The sequence below is a fragment of the Camelina sativa genome, chromosome 2 (genome assembly GCF_030686135.1).
Source record: "Camelina sativa cultivar CO46 ecotype springtype chromosome 2, ASM3068613v1".
Lineage (NCBI taxonomy): Eukaryota > Viridiplantae > Streptophyta > Magnoliopsida > Brassicales > Brassicaceae > Camelina > Camelina sativa.
Genome location: NC_141881.1, coordinates 24,098,606 through 24,124,077, shown reverse-complemented (window position 1 = coordinate 24,124,077; position 25,472 = coordinate 24,098,606). Strand labels below are relative to the sequence as shown.

General features: G+C 33.6%; 4 protein-coding genes across 7 annotated transcripts; 1 reads left to right on the top strand and 3 right to left on the bottom strand.

Moving 5' to 3' along the window:
• The first annotated feature begins 1,810 nt into the window (after nucleotides 1-1,810).
• Nucleotides 1,811-4,481, top strand: LOC104755036 (putative galacturonosyltransferase 12). Its single transcript, XM_087488427.1, has 5 exons — nucleotides 1,811-2,202; nucleotides 2,527-2,582; nucleotides 2,690-3,439; nucleotides 3,524-3,826; nucleotides 3,914-4,481. The coding sequence occupies exons 1-5, from the start codon at nucleotides 1,989-1,991 to the stop codon at nucleotides 4,196-4,198; spliced, it is 1,608 nt and encodes a 535-aa protein (XP_087344553.1). The 5' UTR covers nucleotides 1,811-1,988; the 3' UTR covers nucleotides 4,199-4,481.
• Nucleotides 4,432-6,829, bottom strand: LOC104730958 (transcription factor ILR3). Its single transcript, XM_010450211.3, has 5 exons — nucleotides 6,386-6,829; nucleotides 5,521-5,583; nucleotides 5,256-5,333; nucleotides 5,012-5,174; nucleotides 4,432-4,935 (listed from the first exon to the last, which is right to left on the bottom strand). Exons 1-5 carry the CDS (start codon nucleotides 6,514-6,516, stop codon nucleotides 4,663-4,665), a joined length of 708 nt encoding a protein of 235 aa, XP_010448513.1. The 5' UTR covers nucleotides 6,517-6,829; the 3' UTR covers nucleotides 4,432-4,662.
• A 5,573-nt stretch (nucleotides 6,830-12,402) lies between these two features.
• Nucleotides 12,403-17,635, bottom strand: LOC104730923 (kinesin-like protein KIN-14N). Of its 2 annotated transcripts, none has more exons than XM_010450171.3 (17): nucleotides 17,217-17,635; nucleotides 16,628-16,897; nucleotides 15,897-16,041; nucleotides 15,703-15,812; nucleotides 15,502-15,621; nucleotides 15,208-15,411; nucleotides 14,934-15,110; nucleotides 14,774-14,848; nucleotides 14,525-14,671; nucleotides 14,294-14,432; nucleotides 14,095-14,204; nucleotides 13,839-14,000; nucleotides 13,529-13,737; nucleotides 13,349-13,430; nucleotides 13,163-13,267; nucleotides 12,979-13,083; nucleotides 12,403-12,880 (listed from the first exon to the last, which is right to left on the bottom strand). In XM_010450171.3, the coding sequence occupies exons 2-17, from the start codon at nucleotides 16,820-16,822 to the stop codon at nucleotides 12,701-12,703; spliced, it is 2,265 nt and encodes a 754-aa protein (XP_010448473.2). In that variant the 5' UTR covers nucleotides 16,823-16,897; nucleotides 17,217-17,635; the 3' UTR covers nucleotides 12,403-12,700. The 2 variants fall into 2 exon arrangements, with proteins under 2 accessions (XP_010448473.2, XP_010448481.2); XM_010450179.3 differs by having other exon boundaries at nucleotides 17,081-17,395.
• Nucleotides 17,636-21,402: 3,767 nt separating this feature from the next.
• Nucleotides 21,403-23,067, bottom strand: LOC104730914 (21.7 kDa class VI heat shock protein). Of its 3 annotated transcripts, none has more exons than XM_087488367.1 (2): nucleotides 22,554-22,955; nucleotides 21,403-21,771 (listed from the first exon to the last, which is right to left on the bottom strand). In XM_087488367.1, exons 1-2 carry the CDS (start codon nucleotides 22,867-22,869, stop codon nucleotides 21,737-21,739), a joined length of 351 nt encoding a protein of 116 aa, XP_087344493.1. In that variant the 5' UTR covers nucleotides 22,870-22,955; the 3' UTR covers nucleotides 21,403-21,736. The 3 variants fall into 3 exon arrangements, with proteins under 3 accessions (XP_087344493.1, XP_010448462.2, XP_087344495.1); XM_010450160.3 differs by lacking the exon at nucleotides 21,403-21,771 and adding an exon at nucleotides 21,898-22,359 and having other exon boundaries at nucleotides 22,554-23,067; XM_087488369.1 differs by lacking the exon at nucleotides 21,403-21,771 and adding an exon at nucleotides 21,898-22,336.
• Between the last annotated feature and the right edge of the window lie 2,405 nt (nucleotides 23,068-25,472).

Here is a 25,472-nt window from a genome sequence, read left to right as displayed (position 1 = left end):
AGTAAAGTGAGTCCAAACAAAGAAATTGAGATACAATTGAAGGGCTTCGCAAACGCTAGGAGTACAATCACCATTGTTGCGGTCTTGATTGCATCCAGGGCCGGCCTGACTGCATCAGTTACTTTCACATGCAGTCTAAACCCGCCTGGTGGGGTCAATCAAGAAGAACCCTTTATAAGTCTATTAGCCGTCGGGAAGTCGCTAGTTTTCATGATCTTCTCGATAAGCAATAGCATCGAGTTGTTTACATGATTACATCAATGAATATGGTCATTCTCCTCATTATAGCTTAATTATAGAGAAGCTCTGTTTATGAAGTTCTTAGTTATCACACATTGGATGATGTGGGTGGTTGTAGCAGCCATGGCAAGTGCTTATGTCGCCACTGCTTCAGTCACTTTACCACATTTAGCGTCCGCGCCAGTACCCAAAAATGGGTACGTAGATATGGTTAGCCAATTCCATTAATGGCTATTACAACTATTTCACTCATTACTCGTATTTAAGAGGAATCCAAATTATATGTTAATTATTATAAGTGTGATTATTATTTATCATCTACAAATAACGTTATGTATCTAGTTGTATGTATGCACTATGCAATATTAGTTTTTGAAACTTTTTAAAAATTTAATGTTTTGAAATGAAACTATGCACCATGTACGTTAGGGATTTAACATTACTGATTCTATTATGCATAAAATGAAACCTACTCTATGAACATATATATGCGAAATGTTCAAGTTGATAAAAAAAAAAAAAAAATTTGACTCATCTTACAAAAATGCTTATCTCGAAACTTTTGTCCTTAATTAGCCGCTAACTCGACGAAATGACTTTTAATCACTATTTCTTACTTATATTAAAAAAAAAAATTTATTGAATATGTAAGCATGGAAATAAAACAAAAATAGAGAAGAGAAAATACAAAAAATGGATACATTTTTAGAGTCTTACCATGCAAGACAGATTTCATTATGGTATCTCATAGAGGCCGTTTAAAGACTTTTTTGTTTGGGAGAGGGAGGGTTAAAAATAATTTAAGAAAGAAAGGGTCGCAATCGAAATTAGAGAAGAAATTAGTCCTGAAAAAGAAAATTCTGAAGTTGAAGCTCCAATGTCTTTGTTCAAAGACTTTATTTAGATGTAAAGTTATGTCTTGTAACCACCAAACAGCTCCTTTTCATCTACACTCTCAATATTTTTTTAACATCTGGGACGTTGCATTTGCCTTTGACTTGTCTTTTGTCTCTCCAACTTCTCTCCTTCAACATAAAGCCAAATCCTAAATCCACATCCTCTCTAACCAAACCGACTTATATCGAAATGGACCAAATATAATCCGAATTGCATGTAATCAGTGAATCATATATATGTTGAAGTACCACGAAATTTCTAGGTTTAGTGATCGATCATTAAAAGTGGCATTCAATTAATTTTAAGAGTTTTGTGATTCGAACACTTAACCGAGTGGTATACCGAGTAAACCGAAGCTTTCCATAGTTCATACAAATACAAAAAGAATACCCTGAATCCAAGTACCACCAAAACGTGCCAACAAGAATAGGATACATAAACAACAATTGATGCCACCAGCTTGGAGAATCGAACCAAAAACCAAGTAGAATAACCGGGGAAAACCGAAGTTTGCTAACAAATACAGAAACAAAAACCGTAACATAGAACCGTGGTGTTTCGACTTGTAACAAACACACATGATGACACATATCCTTTTCCCTACGTGAAACATCAGAGTTAAGTTTTTTTGTATCCCAAAAATATAAAATAAACATCAGAGTTATGATCTGCCATTAATAACCTAAACACAAAGCAAGGTTAGGTAAATGACATGGACCCTTTTGAAATAAACCATACAATACATAACAACGTGAGATCCGGTTTCCTTCTTCGGACATTCATCTCCCTTCAGAACATAACACATTCAGAAAGAAAAAAAGAAGAAAACAGAGACATAAAACAGAGGAGAGATGCAATTGCATATATCTCCGAGCTTGAGACATGTGACAGTGGTCACAGGGAAAGGGTTGAGAGAGTTCATAAAAGTGAAGGTTGGTTCTAGAAAATTCTCTTATCAAATGATGTTTTATTCTTTGCTCTTCTTCACTTTTCTTCTCCGGTTCGTCTTCGTTCTCTCCACCGTTGATTCTATCGATGGCGAGCCCTCTCCTTGCTCCTCTCTTGGTACGTTTCTATCATTTCTGTTTCTTCCTATATCCGGAAATTATGTAAAATAGTGAACTGTTGATTTCGTTTTTTTTCAAAACTATAGATATATTTTTACTGAATACACAATTTACTTATTTATGTATATTACATGGACAACTGCGTCGAGCTGAGATATAAATATATTATCCTCAATCAATAGAATAATCCAAACGAAAACAGTGGAATAACTTCTAGAGATTTACGCTCAAAAGTGAATAATCCAAGAGCTGGTCGGTTTGTTTCAGATTAATTTTGTAGGTATTATAGTCAAGCTGAATAAGATATCTTTGTAATTAACAGCTTGCTTGGGAAAGAGGCTAAAGCCAAAGCTTTTAGGAAGAAGGGTTGATTCTGGTGTAAGTCCTCTCTAACTTCAGTTTCAGATTCTAGAGCACATTTTATATAATTACTGTGGTGATACAGAGTGGTGAAGAAAGTAAAGTTATTTTCGGTTATTTTCTAGAATGTTCCAGAAGCTATGTACCAAGTTTTACAACAGCCTTTAAGCGAACAAGAACTCAAAGGAAGAACTGATATACCTCAAACACTTCAAGATTTCATGTCTGAAGTCAAAAGAAGCAAATCAGACGCAAGAGAATTTGCTCAAAAGCTAAAAGAAATGGTAACATTGATGGAACAAAGAACAAGAACGGCTAAGATCCAAGAGTATTTATATCGACACGTCGCATCAAGCAGCATACCTAAACAACTTCACTGTTTAGCTCTTAAGCTAGCCAGCGAACATTCGATAAATGCAGCTGCGCGTCTCCAACTTCCAGAAGCTGAGCTAGTCCCAACCTTAGTCGACAACAACTACTTTCACTTTGTCTTGGCTTCAGACAATATTCTTGCAGCTTCGGTTGTGGCCAAGTCTTTGGTTCAAAACGCTTTAAGACCTCATAAGGTCGTACTTCACATCATAACGGATAGGAAAACTTACTTCCCAATGCAAGCTTGGTTCTCATTGCATCCTCTGTCTCCAGCAATAATTGAGGTCAAGGCTTTGCATCATTTTGATTGGTTATCGAAAGGGAAAGTTCCGGTTCTGGAAGCTATGGAGAAAGATCAAAGAGTGAGGTCTCAATTCAGAGGTGGATCATCGGTTATTGTGGCTAATAACAACGAGAATCCGGTTGTTGTTGCTGCTAAGTTACAAGCGCTTAGCCCAAAATACAACTCCTTGATGAACCACATCCGTATTCATCTACCAGACGTAAGTTTGATCTATGACTGGTGAAGATTGTTCAACAGCATTAGGGCCTGCAACCTAAAACCGTCTTCTATTTTTTTTTTGCAGTTGTTTCCGAGCCTAAACAAGGTTGTGTTTCTAGACGATGACATTGTAATCCAAACTGATCTATCACCTCTTTGGGACATTGACATGAATGGGAAAGTAAATGGAGCAGTGGAGACATGTAGAGGAGAAGACAAGTTTGTGATGTCAAAGAAGTTCAAGAGTTACCTCAACTTCTCAAACCCGACAATTGCTAGAAACTTTGATCCAGAGGAATGTGCTTGGGCTTACGGGATGAATGTTTTCGACTTAGCTGCTTGGAGAAAGACTAACATAAGCTCCACTTACTACCACTGGCTTGACGAGGTAAATGGAAACACTAAACTACCCAACTATCACTATCAAGCAGTAATCAACTTAAACTCAAGACTATTTTTCATGTATATGTTGCAGAACTTAAAATCAGACCTGAGTTTGTGGCAGCTGGGAACTTTGCCTCCTGGGTTGATAGCTTTCCACGGTCATGTCCAGACCATAGATCCGTTCTGGCATATGCTCGGTCTGGGATACCAAGAGACCACGAGCTTTGCTGATGCTGAAAGTGCGGCTGTCGTACATTACAATGGAAGAGCTAAGCCTTGGCTTGATATAGCTTTTCCACATCTACGTCCTCTCTGGGCTAAGTATCTTGATTCCTCTGACAGGTTCATCAAGAGCTGTCACATTAGAGCATCATGATTTTCACAAGCCACTTCTCAATTTTTACATTGGCACCCAGAGAAGAGATTCACAGATCAAAACATAGGAGCAAACTTTTCTTCCATGGAGTTTTCACTGCTCTACCGGATCATGTTTTGCAGTCTCTGCAATCTCTCATGTTTCTAATTTTTTTGTACTTTCACAGTCTCATGGCGAGGAAGTAAAACCCATTCTATGTATTAATGTAAGAACACATAAAGTGAGAGACGATCTGCCAAACTCTACTTAAATTTACATGTGAATATAGATAACATTGCACGTAGCAATTGGGAGTTTACAATGTCATATCATTGTTCAACAGATAACAAGTTACGACGATAACACGATATAGCGAAATCAACGATAAGACTAAGAGAAAGCCGAGAAAGAGGAGAGCAAAACAAATGGAGACTTTTCTTTTCAGCGGAAGCAAGAAGCAAACCGGTTGATGATTTTAACTTTGATTAAGCAACAGGTGGGCGAAGGACATGATCCTGAGAAGTATCGACTGAAGCAGGAGGCATGAACTGCCACATGGCAACTCCTGGGTAACTGATGATTGGCACCATCTTGTTTCCAGGAGCTTGGCCTTGCGCAGAAGCAAAAGCAGTTGGCATCATAGGTGGGGCTGGGAAAAAGCTTGGTTGAGGAGCATTCATGGCCTTCAGCTGCTGTTCCAGCTTTTCTTTCTCGGTCTTCAGCCTCTGTTTCTCATCTCGCAGCTCGTTTTTCTCAGTCTGATTTGACATATTCCAGAAACTAGGTAAGCATTTGATCACTTTTATGTAAAGAAAGGAGGATTACAAATTTCACCTTCAACTCTTTGATTTTGTCCTGGAGACTTGAATTGGAGTCCTTCAGCTTCTGGGCCTCGCCCCGTAGCTGTGTCACCATGCGGACAGCATCTACCAAGATAGCAGCCTTGTCTGTTTTGGGAGGATTTCCAGGCTCCAAAATTGTACCCAATTCCACAAACCTGTTATTCATTTAAAAAGTGTATAAGTTTTGGTTCTTCCTAAAGAGGATATGAAGGATATACAAAATTGAAGAAAATTACTTGTCATTCAGCCTGTCCCGTCGCTGCTTCTCCCTACATGCTTTTGAGCTAGTGGCAGAGGATGATTCACATCTCCCCCTGAGACAAGTAATGACCAGGATTACTCTTTTTTATACCATGTCATGACCAAAATATGTCAAGAGAGCCAAGACATATCCCCACAACAAGAGAACCATAAACAAGTGCATAGCGATTGCTCAAAAAGATAAATCCTGGAAACTGCTATCATTTCCGGGTTCAGTAGGTCTTTTGAAATAAAGCTTACCTCTTTTTGGATCCAGGTTCCTTGCTGGCTTCTGAGTTTCCAGCAGAGACATCAACTCCAGCGCTGAAACAACAAGAAATACATCGAACCAACTAAGTATTACCACAATGCAAACAATCGCATGGAAAATAACCAGAACTCATTATAACTATTTCCAAGATAAGCTCTGTAAGTCTATATTCAACTATGCATCAACTTACAACTACTCACTCTCCCAAGGAAGAAGAATTCATTACTTAATATTGACATCGTAAGGTCAAACCATCCACTCATATTGGAAGGCCCTATCCAAAAAAAAGGGAATCTAAATCCCACCTAACAAAGCCAAATAGATCAACCGATCCCCAAATCAAGCAACATGTCAGAAGTTACACTAAAAACATGTCAGGCACACACAGTTGACTTTAGATAAAAACAAACCCCAAATCGGAAATATCCTCTCCTGAAGCCACGCTTCCTAACTTAACATTCTTTTACACACTTGTAGAGAGACATCTAAACAAGCTAAAAACCCCCCCAAAATTTAAGCATACATAAGTAATTTCAATGAATAAGAACTAACAATAAAGTCTCTATACCTCACTCAAACAATCCCACAAGCTTGAAACTTAGCCAAAGTATGCTACTTTACACTTCAAAATTCTCGTTTCTTCTCTCAAATTCAAAGACTAACAACAACAACAACAACAAAATCAGCCCTTTCCTTAATTAACGACACAACTTCGCATACCAGAACAGACCCAAGTTCAAGAAATAACACTGATTTCACCAGAATCGATTTTAAATTTCTTAAGAAACACAGATCGGAACCCTAATTTAAAGCGGTTTTAGAAATGAAAGAGGAGTAAATTAAAAAAAAAAAAACCTGGAATTAGAAGAAACACCAATAGGTTGTTGCTGAACAGGCCAAGAGAAACCAGGACCTTGGATTGTGAAACTTCCGTAATCAGCATCGATCAAGTCGCATATCCAATTAGCGTTTTCAGGCGACACCATCTCCTGAAGCTTTTTTCCACCGGTGAAAAGACGGCGAGGGCTTTTGTAAAATTCCCCGGGGGAATTGAATTTTCCCGGTGGTGATCAGAGAAGATCCGAAGAGGTGGAAAAACTTAAAAGCCAAAAATTGATTTCTGCCGTTGGTGGTGGAAGAAGAAGAAAGAATACTGTTTCTGTTTGGAGGAGAGGAGACGAATTGTGGAATCTTGGAATCCTCTGAGCAAAACACAATTTTTAGAGTGGTTTTCACGCGCACTCTTCTTTATTTTCTTGGGCTTTTAAGGCCCATTCTTAATTCTTTTTATTTTATTTTATTTTTAATTCATTTCATGGAGTAATAAATAAATACCCTGGCCTTAAAAAAAAAAAAAAAGGTGTTACATCATCATATATATTTAAACAAAATTTAATATTCTTTTACAAAAAAAATTGAAAATTAACTAACCAGAGGTCCAGACAAACTCCAGAGCATTTTCACCTAGTGGACATCATTCCGTGATTAGTACTGTAGTAATTTAGTAGTTGGAATCTGATTCTTTGTTATTAGATCAACACTATGTCATTTAAATCAAAGCTTTTATGACTTTCATGGTATTCCTATTAGACATTACTTCAAGATTTCTGATGTTTTGAGTTTATCTTTGTTTTTCTGTTTATTTAACGCGTAACACTAAAGGCTTGTCCGGAGAAGAGTCGCCACTCGCCAGCGACGATCTCTACGACAAATCAAAACGATGGTGATCGATGACGACGGCAATGTTTCGGACTAACGTGTAACTGAACATGGTAACATGGTGGATGCTATTATGATATAGTTTAGCAGAACATGCATTATAATATCTTTACCGTGTCAAAATCAAATTTTAAATTTGAAAAATGTTGCAAAAAAATAAAGTTAAATTATTTGTAAATTAAAAGTTGTATATGTTTTCATATTTTTCGTATTAAACGCTAAAATATAAAATTGATATAACTACAGCTTTTAAAAGTAATAATATGCACTTGAGAGACAAACACATGGCTTCTAGGAATTGATTTTCTCTAAATGGGTGTAAACGTGTAGTATAGTGGTAACATATTACCCCTTTTTAACCAAAGAAAATGAATTTGTCTTTCTGTATGTTTAGACGATTATAGCAATAAGTAATACCTATCATCCTGTCACCACTAACCTGATTTCGATCGATAAATTTTTTTGTTTCAAATTTTTTTATTAGAAATGAGTATTTAAACTTTTTGTTTAGCATTTTAAATTAAATTGACATAAAATATATTTTTCTGTGATAAGGTTCGTTGGATCGAACAGATAATATTCGAGAACATGGTTGGATGGTCGTTTGGTCGTGATCTAGGAGATATATCATTCTTCTGCTTCCTCCCGTACAAACCATACATGAAAATACCTTAAGATTTCAGCATATTCCGTATCAAGATATATAATACTAGTATAGTACATATATAGATCACTCTGGTATATTTATTAGAAGTTTACATAATTCTAATTTTCTAACTTTAAAAATATTCGAACACAGGAGAGAAAACGGCAGATTATATTGATAAGTTTAACGAAGCAAATTAAACACTACAACTATACATAACAATATAACATAATAATTTGGAAAAAAGATGGCTAGCTACATGAAATATAGGTGAATACATGGTCACACATACCAACTATACTATTGTATATTCAACTACACAAAGTATATGTATTACATGGCCACATGCATGAGCTATATGACGTCATGTGTTCAACACCATAGACATACAATCTGGTACACTGATTGATTAATTCCGGTGAAAACCAGTGTTGACTCCGGCGTTGACCAAAAAAAATTTCTAAAATAAAAAATAAAAAATAAAAAATAAGAAGTTATTATATTAAATCATTTATGGTTTTTATTAATTAAAAAGTATTCTATTCAATATCTAAATATTTTTTATATATTTCCTAAATATATCTTAAATGTAAAATAGAGAACCCAAACCTTAAAAAAATTTCTAAAAATTAATTTACCATATTGTAATGGGGCATTCTCAAAAATGCCCCTTTTTCCATACATTTTTTTAAAAATACCCCTTCATGTTGACCATTTTTAAAACTACCTCTCTTTATATACAAAATGACCAAATTACCCTTTTTGAGTGACAGTAAGAATGTACAGTCATCAAAATCGAAAATATTTTCCCGCCAAAATCGAAAATTTTTCCCGAAAAAATTATTTTTTCCCGCCAAAAAAAAATTTTCCCGCCAAAAATATTGAAATTTATACTTTTTAAAAACCTTGTAAACACTTTTAAAAACTTTTAAAAGTGTTTACAAGGTTTTTAAAAGGTTTTTAAACACATTGTAAACGCTTTTAAAAACCTTGTAAATGTTTTTAAAAAGCTTGTAAATGCTTTTAAAAGGTTTTTAAACACCTTGTAAACGCTTTTAAAAACTTTTTAAAAGCATTTACAAGGTGTTTAAAAACCTTTTAAAAATCTTATAAAAACTTTTACAAGGTTTTTAAAAACATTGTAAAAGCGTTTACAAAGTGTTTAAAAACCTTTTAAAAATCTTTTTAAAAACCATTTGAAAACCTTTTAAAAACCTTTTAAAAACCTTTTAAAAATCTTGTAAAAGCGTTTACAAGTTGTTTAAAAAACCTTTTAAAACTCTTTAAAAAATCTTGTAAAAGCCTTTACAAGGTGTTTATAAGGCTTTTATAAGGTAGAAACCTTATAAAACCTTTTAAAAACATTGTAAATTTTTTTTGGCGGGAAAAATTTTGGCGGGAAAATTTTTTTGTCAAAATTTTTTATCAAAATTTTTTTGACAAAAAAGTTTTTGGCGGGAAAATTTTTTTCGAAAAATTTTTGGCGGGAAAATATGTCGGAAATTTTTTGGCGGGAAAATTTTGTTTTTCTTTTTATTGAATAAAATAATTTTCATCTAAGGGTAAAATGGTCATTAAAAATTAGAAAATAAAAATGACCAGAAAAGAGGGTATTTTTGAAAAAGGGTATATCAAAAGGGGCATTTTTAACAAATTCTCTATTGTAATTGTGTAAAAGAGGGTAAAAATGAAAATGTTCATATGTTAAAAATAGATATTGTGAATTTTTTGTTGTTGTTTATATGTTAATTCAATATCTAAAGATATTTTTAATATATTTCCTAAATATATCCTAAATGTAATATAGAGAACCCAAACTTGAAAAAAAATTTCTAAAAATTAATTTAACATATTGTAATTGTGTAAAAGAGAGTAAAAATGAAAATGTTCATATGTTAAAAGTAAATATTGTTAACTTTTTGTTGTTTATATGTTATTTTGAGTATGTAAATTTTAAAGAAAAGAGTGTCTAAATTTTTTTATAACAATTACCATGCAAAATTTAGAGTAAAGAGTCATATACTCAATCTTTTGCATATTATTTTCTAATGAAAGTAGTTGAATTTGATTTTATTGATTTTGTAATAATTAAATAATCTGATTATGAGAGATTTATATATATATATATATATATATATATATATATATATATATCTTGAAAATAATTAGAAATTTTTATATCTTGAACATAATTATAAATGATTTTATATCTTGAAGATTATTATAAATGAATTTTTATATCTTGAAAATAATTATAAATGATTTTTATTTAACTATTTATTTTAGCTTGAAAAATAAAAAGTAATTAATTATAAGATGAATATATTAGAGATATATAAAAAATATTTGGATATTGAATAGAAAATGTCTTTTAATCATGAAAACCCATAAATAATTTACTATAATAATTTTTTTTTAAATTTAGAATTTTCTTTTTAAGTGTTGGTCAACGCTGGAGTCAACACCGGTCTTTGCCGGAGTCAATTGACCGGTGTACTGGATTATATGTCTATGATGTTGACCGCATAATGTCATATAGTTCATGCATGTGGTCATGTAATACATATACTCTGTGTAGTTGAATATACAATAGTATACTTGGCATGTGTGACCATGTATTCACCAATACTTCGTGTAGCTAGCCATCTTTTTTCCTAATAATTTTTAACGGATTGGTATCATTTGATAAAATACATTATAGCGTTAACATTATCAACGTATATAGATTGTATATTAACTTATCAACTAGACATTAATATTAACTTATCAACTAGCATTGAGATCATTTATTCGTGTCAACCTTTTAAAATATAAATAAATATAAGATGCCCCATCGTCATCACTCAGGTTCATCAAATCGAAACAGTACATGGGTAGTTTAATTAAGAACGGTAGTTCAAAAAGAGATTAGAAGAATCTTCCCTCAAATAGCACCTCTGTTTCCTTTTTTGTTTAAAGCCAACACTACTAAAACTTATAGGGCGTCAACTTATTTTCTTCCAAGAATATAAAACCCAAATTTATAAATAGACTTATCAACTACTGATTTAGGGATATCCATCCATACAGTGAGGTATATTCTCTAACTATATTTTTATAACTTGTTAATTTGTTGTTTATTCATGGTCCTTCTCTTCTTGTTATCTTCTATATTTATATTTGATATTTATGCATGTATCTTAATATAATATAAGTAATATACACAGGAGATAAGCCTTTTTCAAAAAAAAATATATATATACACAGGAGATTATCACTTTTTCTTGTAAAAAAAAACATTTCACTACTATTATTTGAAAATACGATCGGCTAAGCCAGTTGCTTTTAGTTCGATTAATGTAATGCAGAAGTGGCATTATGTATCAACTTGACTATTTGTAAAAAACTACTGTATAATATTTTGAATCAAAAGTTAGTAATATGAATGCTAGTATATAATAAAGAAACAAGTATTTTACGCAAATATTTTATAGTTTGACTTGTTCTTTTCCCAAGTCCCGTGGAGGCATGAATTTTGCCATGTTTCAAGATGTTAATTACTTAACCTTATCTCAACATTTAGATGAAATTCAACAGGAGTTGACTTAATCATATAATACTACTATACATATTGCGTTTTCTAGGCCATATTCTCGTTCGATGTTCTAGAAAATAATTTGATTACGCGTGTGTGTTAGCTGGTAAGAACAATACTTATCGGGTTTAGTGAATTATATGTAATGAGCAATAGATCAATATCATGGTGAGAAGGTGGAACATACTAAGTTCTTATGTAATGATAACCTATGAAAAGTTAAATTTCGAAGTGATATTTAAATGGTTTTTCTTTTTTTCAAGTAACGAACCACATCTTTAATCATATGAACATTATGCATTATCCGTGTAATGTTGTGAAATTAGATATATGGCTAATTCATTTTTGGAAATATATGGTATATGATCCAATTTTTGGTAAGTATATATATTTAAAAATGTATTCTAGTTGTTCAACAACAAAATTATTGTTATAGCCTATAGGGAATATAGAGTATGACCCTATCGCAATCAATTTTGTTTTTACAATTGACACATTCAAGTCAAATTGAATCTTATATCAACATCTAGGTTTTATCTGGTGTACATGTAACTCAACTTAACTATACAAAATCTATAACAACCTAAATGGAAAAACAAACATTTATTTAGAATCAGCTGATCAAGTGGGGTTTCAAGTTGATCAATGGAATACATTACATTGTTCTTAGGGATGGGCAAATTGTCGTCATGTCCCATCCTGTTATGTGTAATTTCCATTTCTAAATTTGCGTTCTATATATTATTGATCGCTTTTTCATTTGAAGAAAAACGAATGGTATACTAATTACTAACAAAAAGGACTACTGATCATGTTAAATTTTAGAATTAGTCATAATGACAGTACAGTTAATGTAAATCTAGTTCTATTACTCGAAACACAAAAACATTCATGTTAAAAATATGACCAAACACTACTACCATTAGACTTGTAGACACAAGAAAGAGTTACCAATAATATTTGAATCCCACAAAAGATTAATATGAATCCGAACATCAGGAAGCAAAATCCTACTTATTTGTCCAAAAAAGAAAAAAAGAATTACAAAAACAAACAGATATTAAAATGCTAAACCAAACTATACAAATTACAACAAAAGGTCTTCATGTTTTCTTGTTAGAATCATCCCCATCCTTCATCAAGTCGTGACCATATTTTAAGTACAAACATTCATTATAATTAAAATGAAGCTTTAGCTTCAAATGTCAAATCCCATCTCTCTTTCTTTCTCTCATCCAAGGCTCAAACGGTTTTCCAACGGCTTGATGTTAGTCTGCCTACGTGGTGTTCCAATCTCGCAAGCATTCACTCTCGCTGCGAATCTAAGAGAGCAGAGAGACTCACCGGTTGAAGAAGATTCCGGAGCAATGTTCACAAACATTAGCGTCTTCGAGTCACCACCTAAGCAAGGCTGGATTACAAACGGAACATAGTTTTATTAAGAGACACAAATCAAGAAAAGACAAAAAAAAAATTGTAAAATATCTTTTGATAGTTAAGTTTTAGTACCTGAAGAAGATATGTGAGCTTTGAGTTTCGGAATGGTACATGATCTTCTTTCTTTGCTAAGGCGAATATGACATCGCCTAGAGACGACAAACTTTTGTTGATTGCCTGAAGAAAGAAAGAACGTTTGAGAGTCTAAAATTGCAAGAAGCCATATAACCTTCTTTAATGTTTCTAACAAACGTACTTGAGTTTCTTTAAGTCTATCTCCGGTTGATCCACTCTTTGATAAACGCTCACTCCCCGCAAGATCAATCAGGTTCAAGACACCTTGTACTTGTTGCTCAGTGCTCTGCAAGAACAAAAAAAGGGCCAGTTTCGTTTATCACACAAAACAAACATTCTGTAAGAAGAAGTCCGGTCTGGTTAGTACCTCGTTAACACCAGAGATTCTTAGTGTAAAAACAAAATGGCTTCTAGACGACTGCTCATTCATCTGAGTCTTCCCGACCGATCTAAGGAAAAAAAAAGTAAACAACATTTAATTATACAGAAGAAAGTGCCATTTTTTTACGGTATAGAGTCAAATTGAAAAGGGTTTTAGCTATATTGCCTGTTACGAGCCGCATGATCTAAGAGGAATGAAACCTCCCGTGAGCTTTTAACATCCAAAATAGTAAGCTCAGCAACATGCGTGTTTCCACTAGCATCATGTTTAATAGCATGTTTCTGTGGAGAAACACCATTGTCTGTTCTGACTGCTTCTTTGTTTGTTGACAAAAGATCTCGGATCGTTTCATTGTATATTTCCAACATAGATACCTATACATATGATACAAGACTAGTAGTATTATATATCTACTCTAAATCATAAAGACATATCTTATGTATAGCTACCTAAAAAGACAAGATCAAAAAAGTACCTGCAATTCATATTTCCAACCCTGAGATCGAAGAGACTGCCTCGTTTCAAAGATTTGCTCCAAACAACGTGGGATCAGCCCTTTTTCCTCGGGGTTTCCTGGTCTACCCATCATTGTAAAAGTTTTACCCGACCCAGTTTGTCCATATGCAAAAATGCACACCTAGAAAATGGATCATATCACCCTTAATTAGTCTAACGAAACAGTGACACATACAGAATACATTATTATATGCCATTTTCAGATATTTCTTTACCTTGTAACCATCGAGAGCACTTTGAACAAGTTGAGAAATCTCTATGAAAACGTCTTGTTGTGATGCAGTTGGCAAAAAAACCTTATCAAATGTGAAAGAATGCTTTTGCGCTGTCCATAACAAAAAGAAGACATCAACTGTTAATCAATGTGTTCTTTCCGCAAGAACCACATTATCTCAGAAGTTTCTGGTTTCATACCATTTTGCATCAAGTCAATACCGCGACCAAGTGCTTCTAGAGATGTCGGGTAAGAAATAGTTTTTCCCTCTTCACCATTATTCTCACCCGGCAATAGAGGTCTAACTCTACAGAACACACGTATATTGCCTTTCAATTCCTGCAACATGAGAAATAAACCAGGATCAGTCAAGCTTTACACAAATAGGGGACGAAAAAAATGTGACAGAGGTTTAGTTTAGTGAATTGTACAAGAATGGTATTGTGCAACTTCTTCCGTAGTATTTCCCCTTCAACGAGTTTAAGTTCTGCTTCTTCTACTCGACTTTTCAGATCGATAATGCTTTGCTTCTGGTCTTCAAACTCATTTATTTTCTCAAAGGTAGTTAGATCAGAAACCTAAACCATAAACAATCAAAAATGTTATTAAAAACTTAAGAGGTTGTGAAATCTAATAGATTCATAGGTTATATGTGCTTTGCTAGAGAATGTGATAAAAACCTGCAGTCGCCTCTCAGATGACACTAGTCGATCCTGCAACTCTTGTATCTCAGTACTCTGGGACGAACATGTAGTCTGGACCAAAACAATATTTACATCATCTTAAGAAAAAGCAATAGGCAGAGAATATATTGCAAGAAATTGTAAACTGATATAAGACCTCAAGCTCAGTTATGGTGTCTTTGAAGTCATTGTACTTGGTTGCCTCGGTTTGTAAGGTTTGTACTTCCACTAAATGGCGATCACGGTCTTCCTTGGCCTGCTGAAGCTCGACCTTGAGACTCGCAATTTCGTTTACCAACTCACCTTTCTGCTTCATGATATCTTCTTGAGAAGCCTAGCAAAAAAAAAACAAGACACTCAAATCACATTTTGACCAGAACTACAAAACATTTACTACCATTGATTGGATAAAACAGAACATCATCATATACCTTAGAAGCAGCAAGCTGATCCTGTAACGCTGAAAATTGGCCCTTTAAGTTGCCAATATTTTCGACAATAGCAGTCCTTTCTTTCTCACCACGTTTTATAGTTTCATGAGCTTCATCAAGATCACCTTGTAGCTTGCTGTTATACAGCTGCAGGCTTGAGTTATACTCTTGCAACAGTTTGTACATATCATTTACCGATTGTATCTGAACATACCAAAACAAACAGTCAACATTAGTTTTAAGTTAAGTGACAGCATATTCTCATTTCACAGATCCTTTTTAAGTTTTTCTCACCCTCTGGTTAGCCGTTTGAAGATCTCCTTGTGTTTTTCCTAGCTCTTCTACAAGACCAGCTTGTGCCTTTTCAACAGCAAGTCTTGTTTCTTTCTCTTTTCCAAGAGAATCATTCGCAGCCTAAAACAGAACATATCGAATTAAAACCCACATATATGAATTAGACACAAGTAATTTAAACTAGAATTAGCCGCCTCTTACCAACTTCTCAGTTTGTTCCCTGGCAAGTTGCACTTGAACAGATTCAAAGTTTTTCCTCAGCTCTTCAATTATCATATTCAGTTCCTCTTCTTTGTTTCTCAAACTAACCTCTGTCATCAAAATTGCACAAAATATAAAGTTCAAAATTCCCAAAATTTGAAACGAAAAAAAGTCAACAGCTTATGGAAACACACCCATGTCAGCACAATGCTTCTCATTCAATTCCAACGCATTCTTCAACTTCTCTTGCTCAAAAGCGTAATCCAACTCGAGTTCTTGAAACCACCTAATGCAAAGTCTAAGCCTTTTTATATATTCCATCATGTTCTCACATCTCTCCTGCAAAAACCAAAACCCACCAAGAAGAAGAACATTCAAATTCAAGCTTAACTAATTGAAACCAAAAGGGAGACCAAAGCCAAACACATAAACAAAGTCTTTAATGCTTTTATCAAACTGACAAAACTATTTTGGTCCCACAAATTGTCTTATAACACAAATCAAATCCTCTTCAAAAAAAAAAAACCAACAGATCCAACGAACAAAGCCAGTAGTAAGCTAACAGAAATTAAAAGCTTCAGATTCTACCATAAGGATCAATCAGAACACATAAACAATGTCTTCAATGCTATTGCCTAAAACTCAAAGGTCCCACAAATTGTCTTATAAACACAATCAAAACTTCTATAAGAAAAACCAACGGATCCAACGAGAAAAGCCAGTAAAAAAAAAGCTACCTCAAATTCAAAACTTCACCAACTAAAACTCTCTCTCTGCTAATAGAAACCCTAATTGATAAAACTTACTCAACAATCAAATTACAGTATTGACTATTTTTTTTCCTCCATACATCAAAACTTACATTAGACAAGAAATTTTAGATTCAGGTAAAAATAAAAATTGAGGTGGGGTTAAAAGTAGAAACCTTGTAGTTGAATTTGCTCTTGTACTTGATTCGTTCATTAAGAAGAGTTTCAACGTCATCTCTAGTGAACTCAACAGGACCATATTCAGATCCCGTTGTGCTAGCCGGAGCACTGTTCGGAGTCAGATCTTTTGACCCATTAGTCACCGGAGAAGCTGACCGGATTCTTCCATTGTTTGCCATCGCCCCCACCATAACCAAAAAATATACTTTTGTTCTCTTCTTGTTTCCTAAATTACTTCAAATTCCTCTCTCAATCAAAGCATAAACCTGCACACACAAAACAAAGTTTGTATTTTTCTTCTTCCTTAGAGATCTTCAGAAAAAGATAAATTTGAGTAATGAAATTAAATGTTGGAAAAAAGGAAGGAAACCCGTGAAAGATGAGATTTTTAAATTAGTAACCCAAAAAAAAAAAAACAGAACACTTTAAAGAAGAGTGAAGAAATAAACCTAAAGATTGAAACTTTAAGAGGTAAAACAAACTTAGTGAATGAAATAAAAACAATGCCCAGATTTGTGAAAAGTATTGAGAGAGAGAGAGAGGAGGAGGAGGAGGAAGAAGACGAAGAGAAATTAAAAAGAGGACCTTTGGCATTTAAGAGAGAGAGAGAGATTGTGTTGTTGTTGTCCTTTGGAGTTTGTACCACAAAGGATTTGGGTTTTAAGAAATGGAGGCACGTTTCAGTTTTGTTCCTTCTCTCGTCTTCTCTCTTTTTGCTGTTGTTTGTTGCTTGCCTTACTTCACATTTTCTATATTTGTTGTTTGAATGTTCTGAGAGAGAGAGAGGAGAGAGATGAACGTGGGGCCGTTGATTGGATCTGAAGTCACCGAGGTAATACAATCACAGCCGTTGCTTTATTAAGCAGCAACAAAGAAATTAGAAGAAGATAGAAAAAAAAAAAAAAGGTTTAATGTTTAGGACTAGGGGCAGTGGGAGGAGGGTATATAAAGGTCAGTGGACTTATTATGACTTTACTAATCCATACATCTAAAATTTTAATTATGATATGAATATTTAGAAAAACATGAATCAATATTATTTTTGTTCAACATAAATCAGGAGAATATCATTTAAACCAAAAAAAATGTCTATTTTTATTTTATCAATAATAATATGTAAATGATGACTAAAGGGTTAATAATTTGTGTATAAAAATCTCTTGAAATGAATTTTTGATAAATGGCTCATATTTTTAGATGGAATCTTCTTGTTTGGTTTTCAACAAAAACGTTAAATATCTTTACCATAGGTTGTATCGGTAATCTCACTTATAAGAAATTAAATAAATACTAATGACCGATTAATAAAAAATATCAAGAAAAGCTAACTATAACGTGTCGGTAAAAATGCGATACGTCAGCATTTTAAGACGAGAGATTCTTTTCAGAGACCAGAAAAAAAAAGTGGATATTTTGTCTTTGCCGAAAATACCCTTACCATAACTCCAAAGATTAGTTCGAAGCAGCTCACGTCTCTGGTTTGAAAAGGTATGGGCTAATATTGTCCGAACCAAAAAATTGTCTTTTGTCGTGTAACTTCTTTAGATTCTGTCTCGTACCCCTGACGACGCGAGTTGTCAAATTTCATGTGAGAGTCAGGGAGAGAAACAATGTTTTAAATCTTAATGGTCCTCCGAACTGAATTGGCAGTTGAAATATCGTCGTTGATGTGCCTTGTTGAAACTGATGATTAATTCCACCCTAGTTGAAACATTTACTTTGTGAACTAAAATTTTGTTAAAATTTATAAAACGTATGTTGAGTTTAATCTTTATACTGAGTACTATTGACCCAATTCCAAAAAGAAAAAAGAATTTGAGATTAGTGATTGGTGACAAAGAGACATTAAAGTGCACATTCTAGACGCACTAAACACTATACAGCTTTCAGCTTTACTCACACTAAATATATTCCTAAATTGGATCATTCAATAAAACATTTCATGATTGCAAACTTTGTGATTCACCCTCGAACCGTATTGTAAATAGATTTTTGATTATGATAATGGATTTTGAACATTATGCGTATATATAAATACATTATGTCTGGATAAAGCAGATATTTACTTTATGCAAAGGTGATTAGTAAGGTGGTGCAAGTTTCATGCCAAATTTGATTTAGTCAAACTAAACGATATAATAATTAATAATATTTTAAGTATCATTAATTTTTTAAAAATTAGACTATGTGGTTTTTCTCAAAAAATCGTGGCGTCGAATATCAAGTTGAACAAGTCTCGGAACTCCGAGTAGCTAAATGGTTTAATTTATAGTATATATAGATCATATAAAATGCGCATTTCAAAAATAATCGTTAATTTTTTTTTATGATTTGTGGTCTGCATGTAGCTTATCTCTGAACTTTTAATGTCATTAGAAGAAGTAGTCTCCGTTTGATTTTTTTTAATTGATTAAAAACCTACAGCTTATAAAATTAAAAAGACAATTTAATTAAACTCCGAAACCTCTTTTTTTTTTTGTTGAAGAACTATGTTAAACTATTTAAATACTTCTTTAAATGAAAAGATATTAGAAGAGTACGTTAAACTATTGAAACTCGAAATTATGTATACAGATGGTTTAGCAAGAAATAAATGATAAATTTCCACGTCGTACATTTTTTTTTATCATGGCCAAAATTACATGTATTTTTAATATATATTTTCTCTCTAGTTTAATAATTTTTTTTCATAAAATTTTAGTCCCTCCATTGCGTCAAATGGGTGCCAAGTATATATTTTTTTCTTAACTTTTTTTCTTTGTAACTTTATTGAAACGTGAATTAGTTCATTGGAGACTTCAGCGTTAAGCCATGATTATTTTACTCTCCTCATCTAACTTTATCAAATTACATATACTTGGCACTAATACAGTCTTTTCAGCTTATTTATCTTGTAGAATCAAACTAACTCGCTACACATTAATTATTACATCGGATTGTAATAACGATCTACTATCCATGTTGTTATAATATTTCAACTAAACATATCAAAGACTGTTTCGACATATAAAAACAAGAAATCTCCTGTATTAATAAATCCAAAATATAGGTGTCGAAACGTATAATAATAATGACCAACTTCTAGATAGTGATATTATCAGACAATTATTATTTTCTTCAAATGAAAAAATTCTTTATAAATATAGATGTTAAAGGATTGCACCAAACACTTCCCATGAAGAAAAAGTTGTTGCCAAATCTATTTTTTAATTTATGGTAGAGAGCTCCAAGGTTAATTTCATCTAAAGTCATTTTCGCACATCAAACTTAATCACTTAGACCTACTTCTTCTGTTAAAAGAATAGTTTAATTCTGTTCTGTTACATATATTTGTTAGCTTAGCTTGTTCCACTAACACACTATATATGAACTCCATTAAAGAAAAGATTATATTATTAACAAACTCAGTTTTTCATTACCCATTTGAGTCATTTGAAATCTGAGAAAAAAAATTTAAGAGTTTTGAGATTCCTATAAAACAAAGGTTCATTGTATATATGGACAATTCAATCTCATTCTTTTGTATAGGAAGATTAAAATTTATAGTAATCATCATATAAACCTATTTTAGGAACAACAATGGATATGTATCCCAAACTTTTACATTTTTTCTTTTTAATATATGCAAAACTAAAATAAGTGGTCCACTAATTTGGACTTTTTTTTCTTCTGTACCTCTACAAAATAATAATTACTCTTATTTAACCTTACCGGTAAACTGACCTGACACATCTTTAATACAGTAAGGTTTAGTTGGCTCATTGCGTTAGACATCATTGATGTAAGCGGGATCAACTGCTAATGAAGTGAACTTTATATATGCACTGGAAAGAATGTTCAGATCTGAGATGGATTGTTATGTATAATTTATATTTTCTTATAACTTAGTTTTGTCGTTGATATAGAGTTTTCTTAACTTAGTACAGTTCATGCTTTGGTTCAGATTCGATGCCTTTTTATGCGTGTGTGTGTGTGCGTACATGGCAAAAATATATTCGTACATATTTGTTCAAAACTTTTTGGATAATATAATAGAATTTTCAATTTTGACATTTAAAAAAAAAAACTACATCTACAAGTAGCTAGTAGTTATTGCTATGAGACAATAATTCGTGAGGATTTTGTTTTATGTTCAACCGAGAATGAAAAATGCCGATGAAGATTTGAATCTTAGCCACATTTTTGTGGAAACAAGGGATACAGCACATGATGCGAATTACTTCTATTGGCGATGACAAAGCAACGGTTACAATGTGCAACTAATTTTACAAATAATATTGCAAGAGGAATTTTCAACATACATATATAGAGGGAAGTTAGAATCCTATGGACACTACATTAATGTTGTCTAACCAAAGAGAAATGTACTTTTGTGACATATGGAGTTCATGTTTGCGTCGGTTACATTGGTGATGATAATTCTACCTTTGTGCATGTCCACCACATAAAATCATCGTGTGATGATAAAACGAAAAAGTCAAAGTAAGGAAAACCCACCACCGGCCCTAAACTTTATCCTAGATTAAACTTGTTCTTCGAATTGATCTTGGGGATTCGGATCTCTAAGTACAGTGTTCGTCCTTGCTTGAGAGGAAAACTTCGGAGTTTATGGCCTTGGTGTCGTGTCGCTAGCTATGTTCGAGTCCAGACTACGGACGTAGCCATATTCCGACCACCGACCGCTTCTCCATTCTATGTTGACCGCAGATTTCTTGTTGATGTTCCAAATACTAAGCACCATTTTATACATTGTTACATGATAAAGACTAAATGCACCACATCAATCAATTAGTCCATTTTTCATCGAATAGTAGTCGTCTTTATACAGCATCTATGAAAGGCCATTTGACAATAACGTAAAGTCTTTATGGTCATGAATTTATTGGTTTGAAGCCCAATAAACATCTCATGTGAGATAATATATAACATGTCCAATACCACAAGCCAGAGTCCAGACAATAGACCGGTTTAAGAATAGGCCATAAACTCTGATAAAATAGTAAAGTGATTCCGTTATACGTCTTGTGCTTTCTCAAAATGCATCGCAAATAACGCATTTTGAATATGTGCTAAACTGCTTATATATGTAGCATTCTTTGACAATTTCATTTCTCCTTATGCTGACTCCTCCCTTCGTCATCTGCATTAGACTAGACCCTTCAGCAAAATCATTAATACCCCCACAAACATGCATTAGTGCAAAATTTCCATATACAAAAAAAAAAAAGAAAAACAAAAAATCTACATGACACATACTTGTGTGTAATTTCGATAAATCATTTGTCTATAATATATAGTTCCATTTGATATATTTTATACTATGTATATATAATATCTTTCATCCATCTTGGTGTGTCCACCACATAAATTCATCACAGATCATTCCATAATAATAGTAAAGAAGAGAAAATTAAGAGAGAAAAAAAAACCCTAAACGTAATACTCATCATCAAGGCCACATCAGATTAAAACTTGCTCTTAGAATTAATCTTAGGGATTCGGATCTCTAAGAAAGAGCAGTCTTCGTTGTTGGGGAGGAAAACTTCGGAGTTTTTAGGGTCGGCGTCGCCGGGGAGCTCGAGACGACGGACGTAGCCGTGTTCCCACCACTTGCCACTTCTCCAGTCACCGTTAACCACTGTTTTCTTGTTGTTGTTCCATTGGCCACTAATCTCCATCACTTTTCCACTAACGTCCACATACACCTGCACGTTATTTTTCCCCACCACTAATATACAAGTATCAAAACTTTAATCAGTGTTTTTGTTCTTGAACCATGAAGACATCATTTATTTTTACCATTTTCTAAAAACTATTACATGTTCTTGAACCCTCAAGATATCATCTATATAAGTGCATAATGTTAGCAAACCAAAAACAAATAGAAAAACTGTAGCGTAAGAAATACACGTACGTACTTACCGGGGAGATCGGATTTAAGGACATAAACATGATCGGTCTGAGACCAATCAACTCTACAGTGTCCTAAGCTTCTGAGGCTCGCCAGCAGAACCTCAGCCTCAAACTCCCACAAGGGAAATGCATCTGATGGATCAAAGTACTTCCCAAACAAAAACGGGCTGAAAAGTGATCCCTCGCCGAACACAGCTTTCTCCGAGCCTCCTCCTCCGCTCAAGAACCTTCGAAAAGATTCATCGCCGAGCGGTACGCTCCACTTTCCCGGCGTCTTTTCGTCGGTGTGGATCTCTAGTTTGAGGCTTCCACTACTACTCGTCATTAGAGAGAGAGAGAGAAAGAGAGATTGAGACGAATAAGAAAAAGTAGGGGATTGTGGTTGATTGTGTGTGTGAAAGTTTTCGAATCAATGTTTTATAGTATGAGTTGTGAGATAGCTAAAAAGGATATAAAAAGCTAATCAAAAGAATTTACATTAAGGGCCATAACTAGTAAAGTTTAATGGGGACATAAAATATTTAGGTATAGAAAAATTATTAGACATTAGTTTTAGATATTTTAGCTATTTTACATATCAGAAACTTGTAACTTTAAACTACTTTTTACTCATATATATAATTAGCAAACGATCTTAGATATATAAAATATCAACTAATCTTTTTACTCATATACATAATTTTTGAGAAATGTAATTAGGCAGAAATTACTTTTTTTATACATTTTATTCTCTTGTAAATTTGTGGAGGTATATTTGTAGCATATTTATATATCATTACATCTAGAATGACATGATAGGTCCAAATTAAGTTGGGAGAGATTCTTCTTTCTTTGTGACAATACTTTAAACGCGCTTAAAGTAAAGAAAGGAGAATATGTTCTCTTGACGTTAGAAATTGCTCCAAGGGTCACAAAGAAATGTGTCCTTATTTGCTTTGAGCCATACCATTTTGATTCCTCATTTTTATAATAACTGATATTAATATAGTATAAACTAAAAACCATATTATAGGGCCATATTATTAAGCTGATATGATGCATGTATCAGCAGATTTGACCCAATTAACACTAAACTTAGATTTTTATGCGCATTTGATTTGAGTTTTCCAAGGGAAATAAACAATTTATCATTACTTTAAGTTTGTTAAGAAAAGTAAGAAAAATAAGTGTCCAAGAGATGAATAGCGTAATGCAATAGATCGAGATTCGAAACTTTTTTCGAATCAGTCTTTAATTATTTTAACTCTTTGCTTTCCCAAGAAATTTGACTATTGAGAGAGATGGTCCATGACTCCATGCAATGCATCATGCGTATCTAAACATGGAATAAAATGAAGATGTCATCAGAGGTTATGATTAGTAATATTTGTTTCTTGTTTCTACTAGCTAAACAAACATGAGTTTAATGTTTTTTTTTTCCGTCAAAATATAATTATATTTATGAAAGATTGTACTCGTTACATAATGTTGTTAATAGCCAAACAGGAGGTTGAAAACAGGATGAATAAAAAGAAGAAGATGTACATCCTAATCTTGCTAAAATATGAGCTGTGTTGTTACAAGTTCTTGGTGTATGCACAAAAAAGACTTCTTTAAATAACTTGGACCAACGTAGTAAATCCTGATAGACTCCATCAATGGAAGCAATATATATTGCCTTATTCATCATCTTCGTTAACACCTCGCAATCACCCTCAAAGACAACCTTTGTGATCCCTCTTATCCAGGTTTGCTGCATAGCTGTTAGTAGTGCCTTCCCTTCAGCTTCCAGTGGTGATGATGCTTGACCTGTATCTGATGATCCCCAGCCATTGGAAATACCGTGTTCATTACGTAAAGTCCACCCGCTCTTTGAATTTTGAGAAACTGGATCATAACTAGTATCATAGTTACATTTAAGGTAAAGAGTTGGTGGTCTTGTCCAATGTGTCTGTTTTGGTTGGTTGCTTGATCTTGTGTTATCTTGACGTTCATTTCCTAACCGACACCATTCACTCACATCTGATTTGGCGCGTAAAACAACAAATGAAGGATCATCTGTGACTCCCTCAAAAATAAATTTATTTCTAGATTTCCAAATATGCCAAAGAATCCAAAAAGGTAGAAGTTTTGTTTGAATTGAAATATCCCGAGCATTGTGAAGATTAAAAATGGCATCAATAAAAGATTCACAAGTAACAGAGGACGAATACATGATATACATAGGGATGTTTGCCCGCTGCCATATAGATTCAGCGAACGGGCAAAAAATAGTAAATGATCTATTGTTTCATCTGCCTGTAAACATCGTGGGCATATAGGATCTAGATTCATTCCCCTAGTTGTTAACCGAGTGATTGAAGGTAAAGATTTAGATAGTAGCTTCCAAAGGTAATGTTTGATTTTGGGAAGAAAATTAAGTTTCCAAATTAGGCGTTTAAGCCGTACTGATCCGTGGGGTCTAGGTGGAAGGTCGTAAGGGTTATCCGGGTTATTCATAGCCAACCAATATCCTGATCGAACTGTGTATTCACCTGACTTTGTATAGTGCCATATTAGTTTATCAGATGATTTCTTCATGGGAAGGTAAGTGTTAAGAAGCAAAGCGTGGTCTGCAGGGGTAATGTATTGTGTAATCTTTTCACTGTCCCAGTATTGGTACGCATCGTTAGATGATATTAGGTTTGACAATGAGAAACTCTCATTTGGTGACGTGCTTGAAATTGATTTAGGAGGATGTGTTGGTGTAATATTGTCTATGTTGACCCGTATTGTCTCGCCATTTCCAATGTTGTATCGTGATCCCTGTTTTATTACTTCAAGACCTGCTAAAATGGAGGACCAGCCATATGATTGATTAGTTCTCGGCTTTGCATCAAGAACACAGTCATCTTTGAAATATCGCGCCTTAAATATTCTAGCAAATAATGTGTTAGGGTGGTGAATCAG

Coding starts and splice junctions, on each gene's coding strand:
- LOC104730923 (XM_010450171.3), bottom strand. CDS start 16,822: ATGGTGGGGGCGATGGCAAACAATGGAAGAATCCGGTCAGCTTCTCCG. Junction 15,111..15,207: donor ATCAGCTTGCTGCTTCTAAG/GTATATGATGAT, acceptor TTTTTTTGCTAG/GCTTCTCAAGAAGATATCAT. Junction 14,001..14,094: donor GTGCTCTCGATGGTTACAAG/GTAAAGAAATAT, acceptor TCCATTTTCTAG/GTGTGCATTTTTGCATATGG.
- LOC104730914 (XM_010450160.3), bottom strand. CDS start 22,869: ATGACGAGTAGTAGTGGAAGCCTCAAACTAGAGATCCACACCGACGAA. Junction 22,360..22,553: donor CCTTAAATCCGATCTCCCCG/GTAAGTACGTAC, acceptor CTTGTATATTAG/TGGTGGGGAAAAATAACGTG.
- LOC104730958 (XM_010450211.3), bottom strand. CDS start 6,516: ATGGTGTCGCCTGAAAACGCTAATTGGATATGCGACTTGATCGATGCT. Junction 5,584..6,385: donor GGTGTTTCTTCTAATTCCAG/GTTTTTTTTTTT, acceptor TTGTTGTTTCAG/CGCTGGAGTTGATGTCTCTG. Junction 5,334..5,520: donor GAACCTGGATCCAAAAAGAG/GTAAGCTTTATT, acceptor TACTTGTCTCAG/GGGGAGATGTGAATCATCCT.
- LOC104755036 (XM_087488427.1), top strand. CDS start 1,989: ATGCAATTGCATATATCTCCGAGCTTGAGACATGTGACAGTGGTCACA. Junction 2,583..2,689: donor GAAGAAGGGTTGATTCTGGT/GTAAGTCCTCTC, acceptor GTTATTTTCTAG/AATGTTCCAGAAGCTATGTA. Junction 3,827..3,913: donor ACTACCACTGGCTTGACGAG/GTAAATGGAAAC, acceptor TATATGTTGCAG/AACTTAAAATCAGACCTGAG.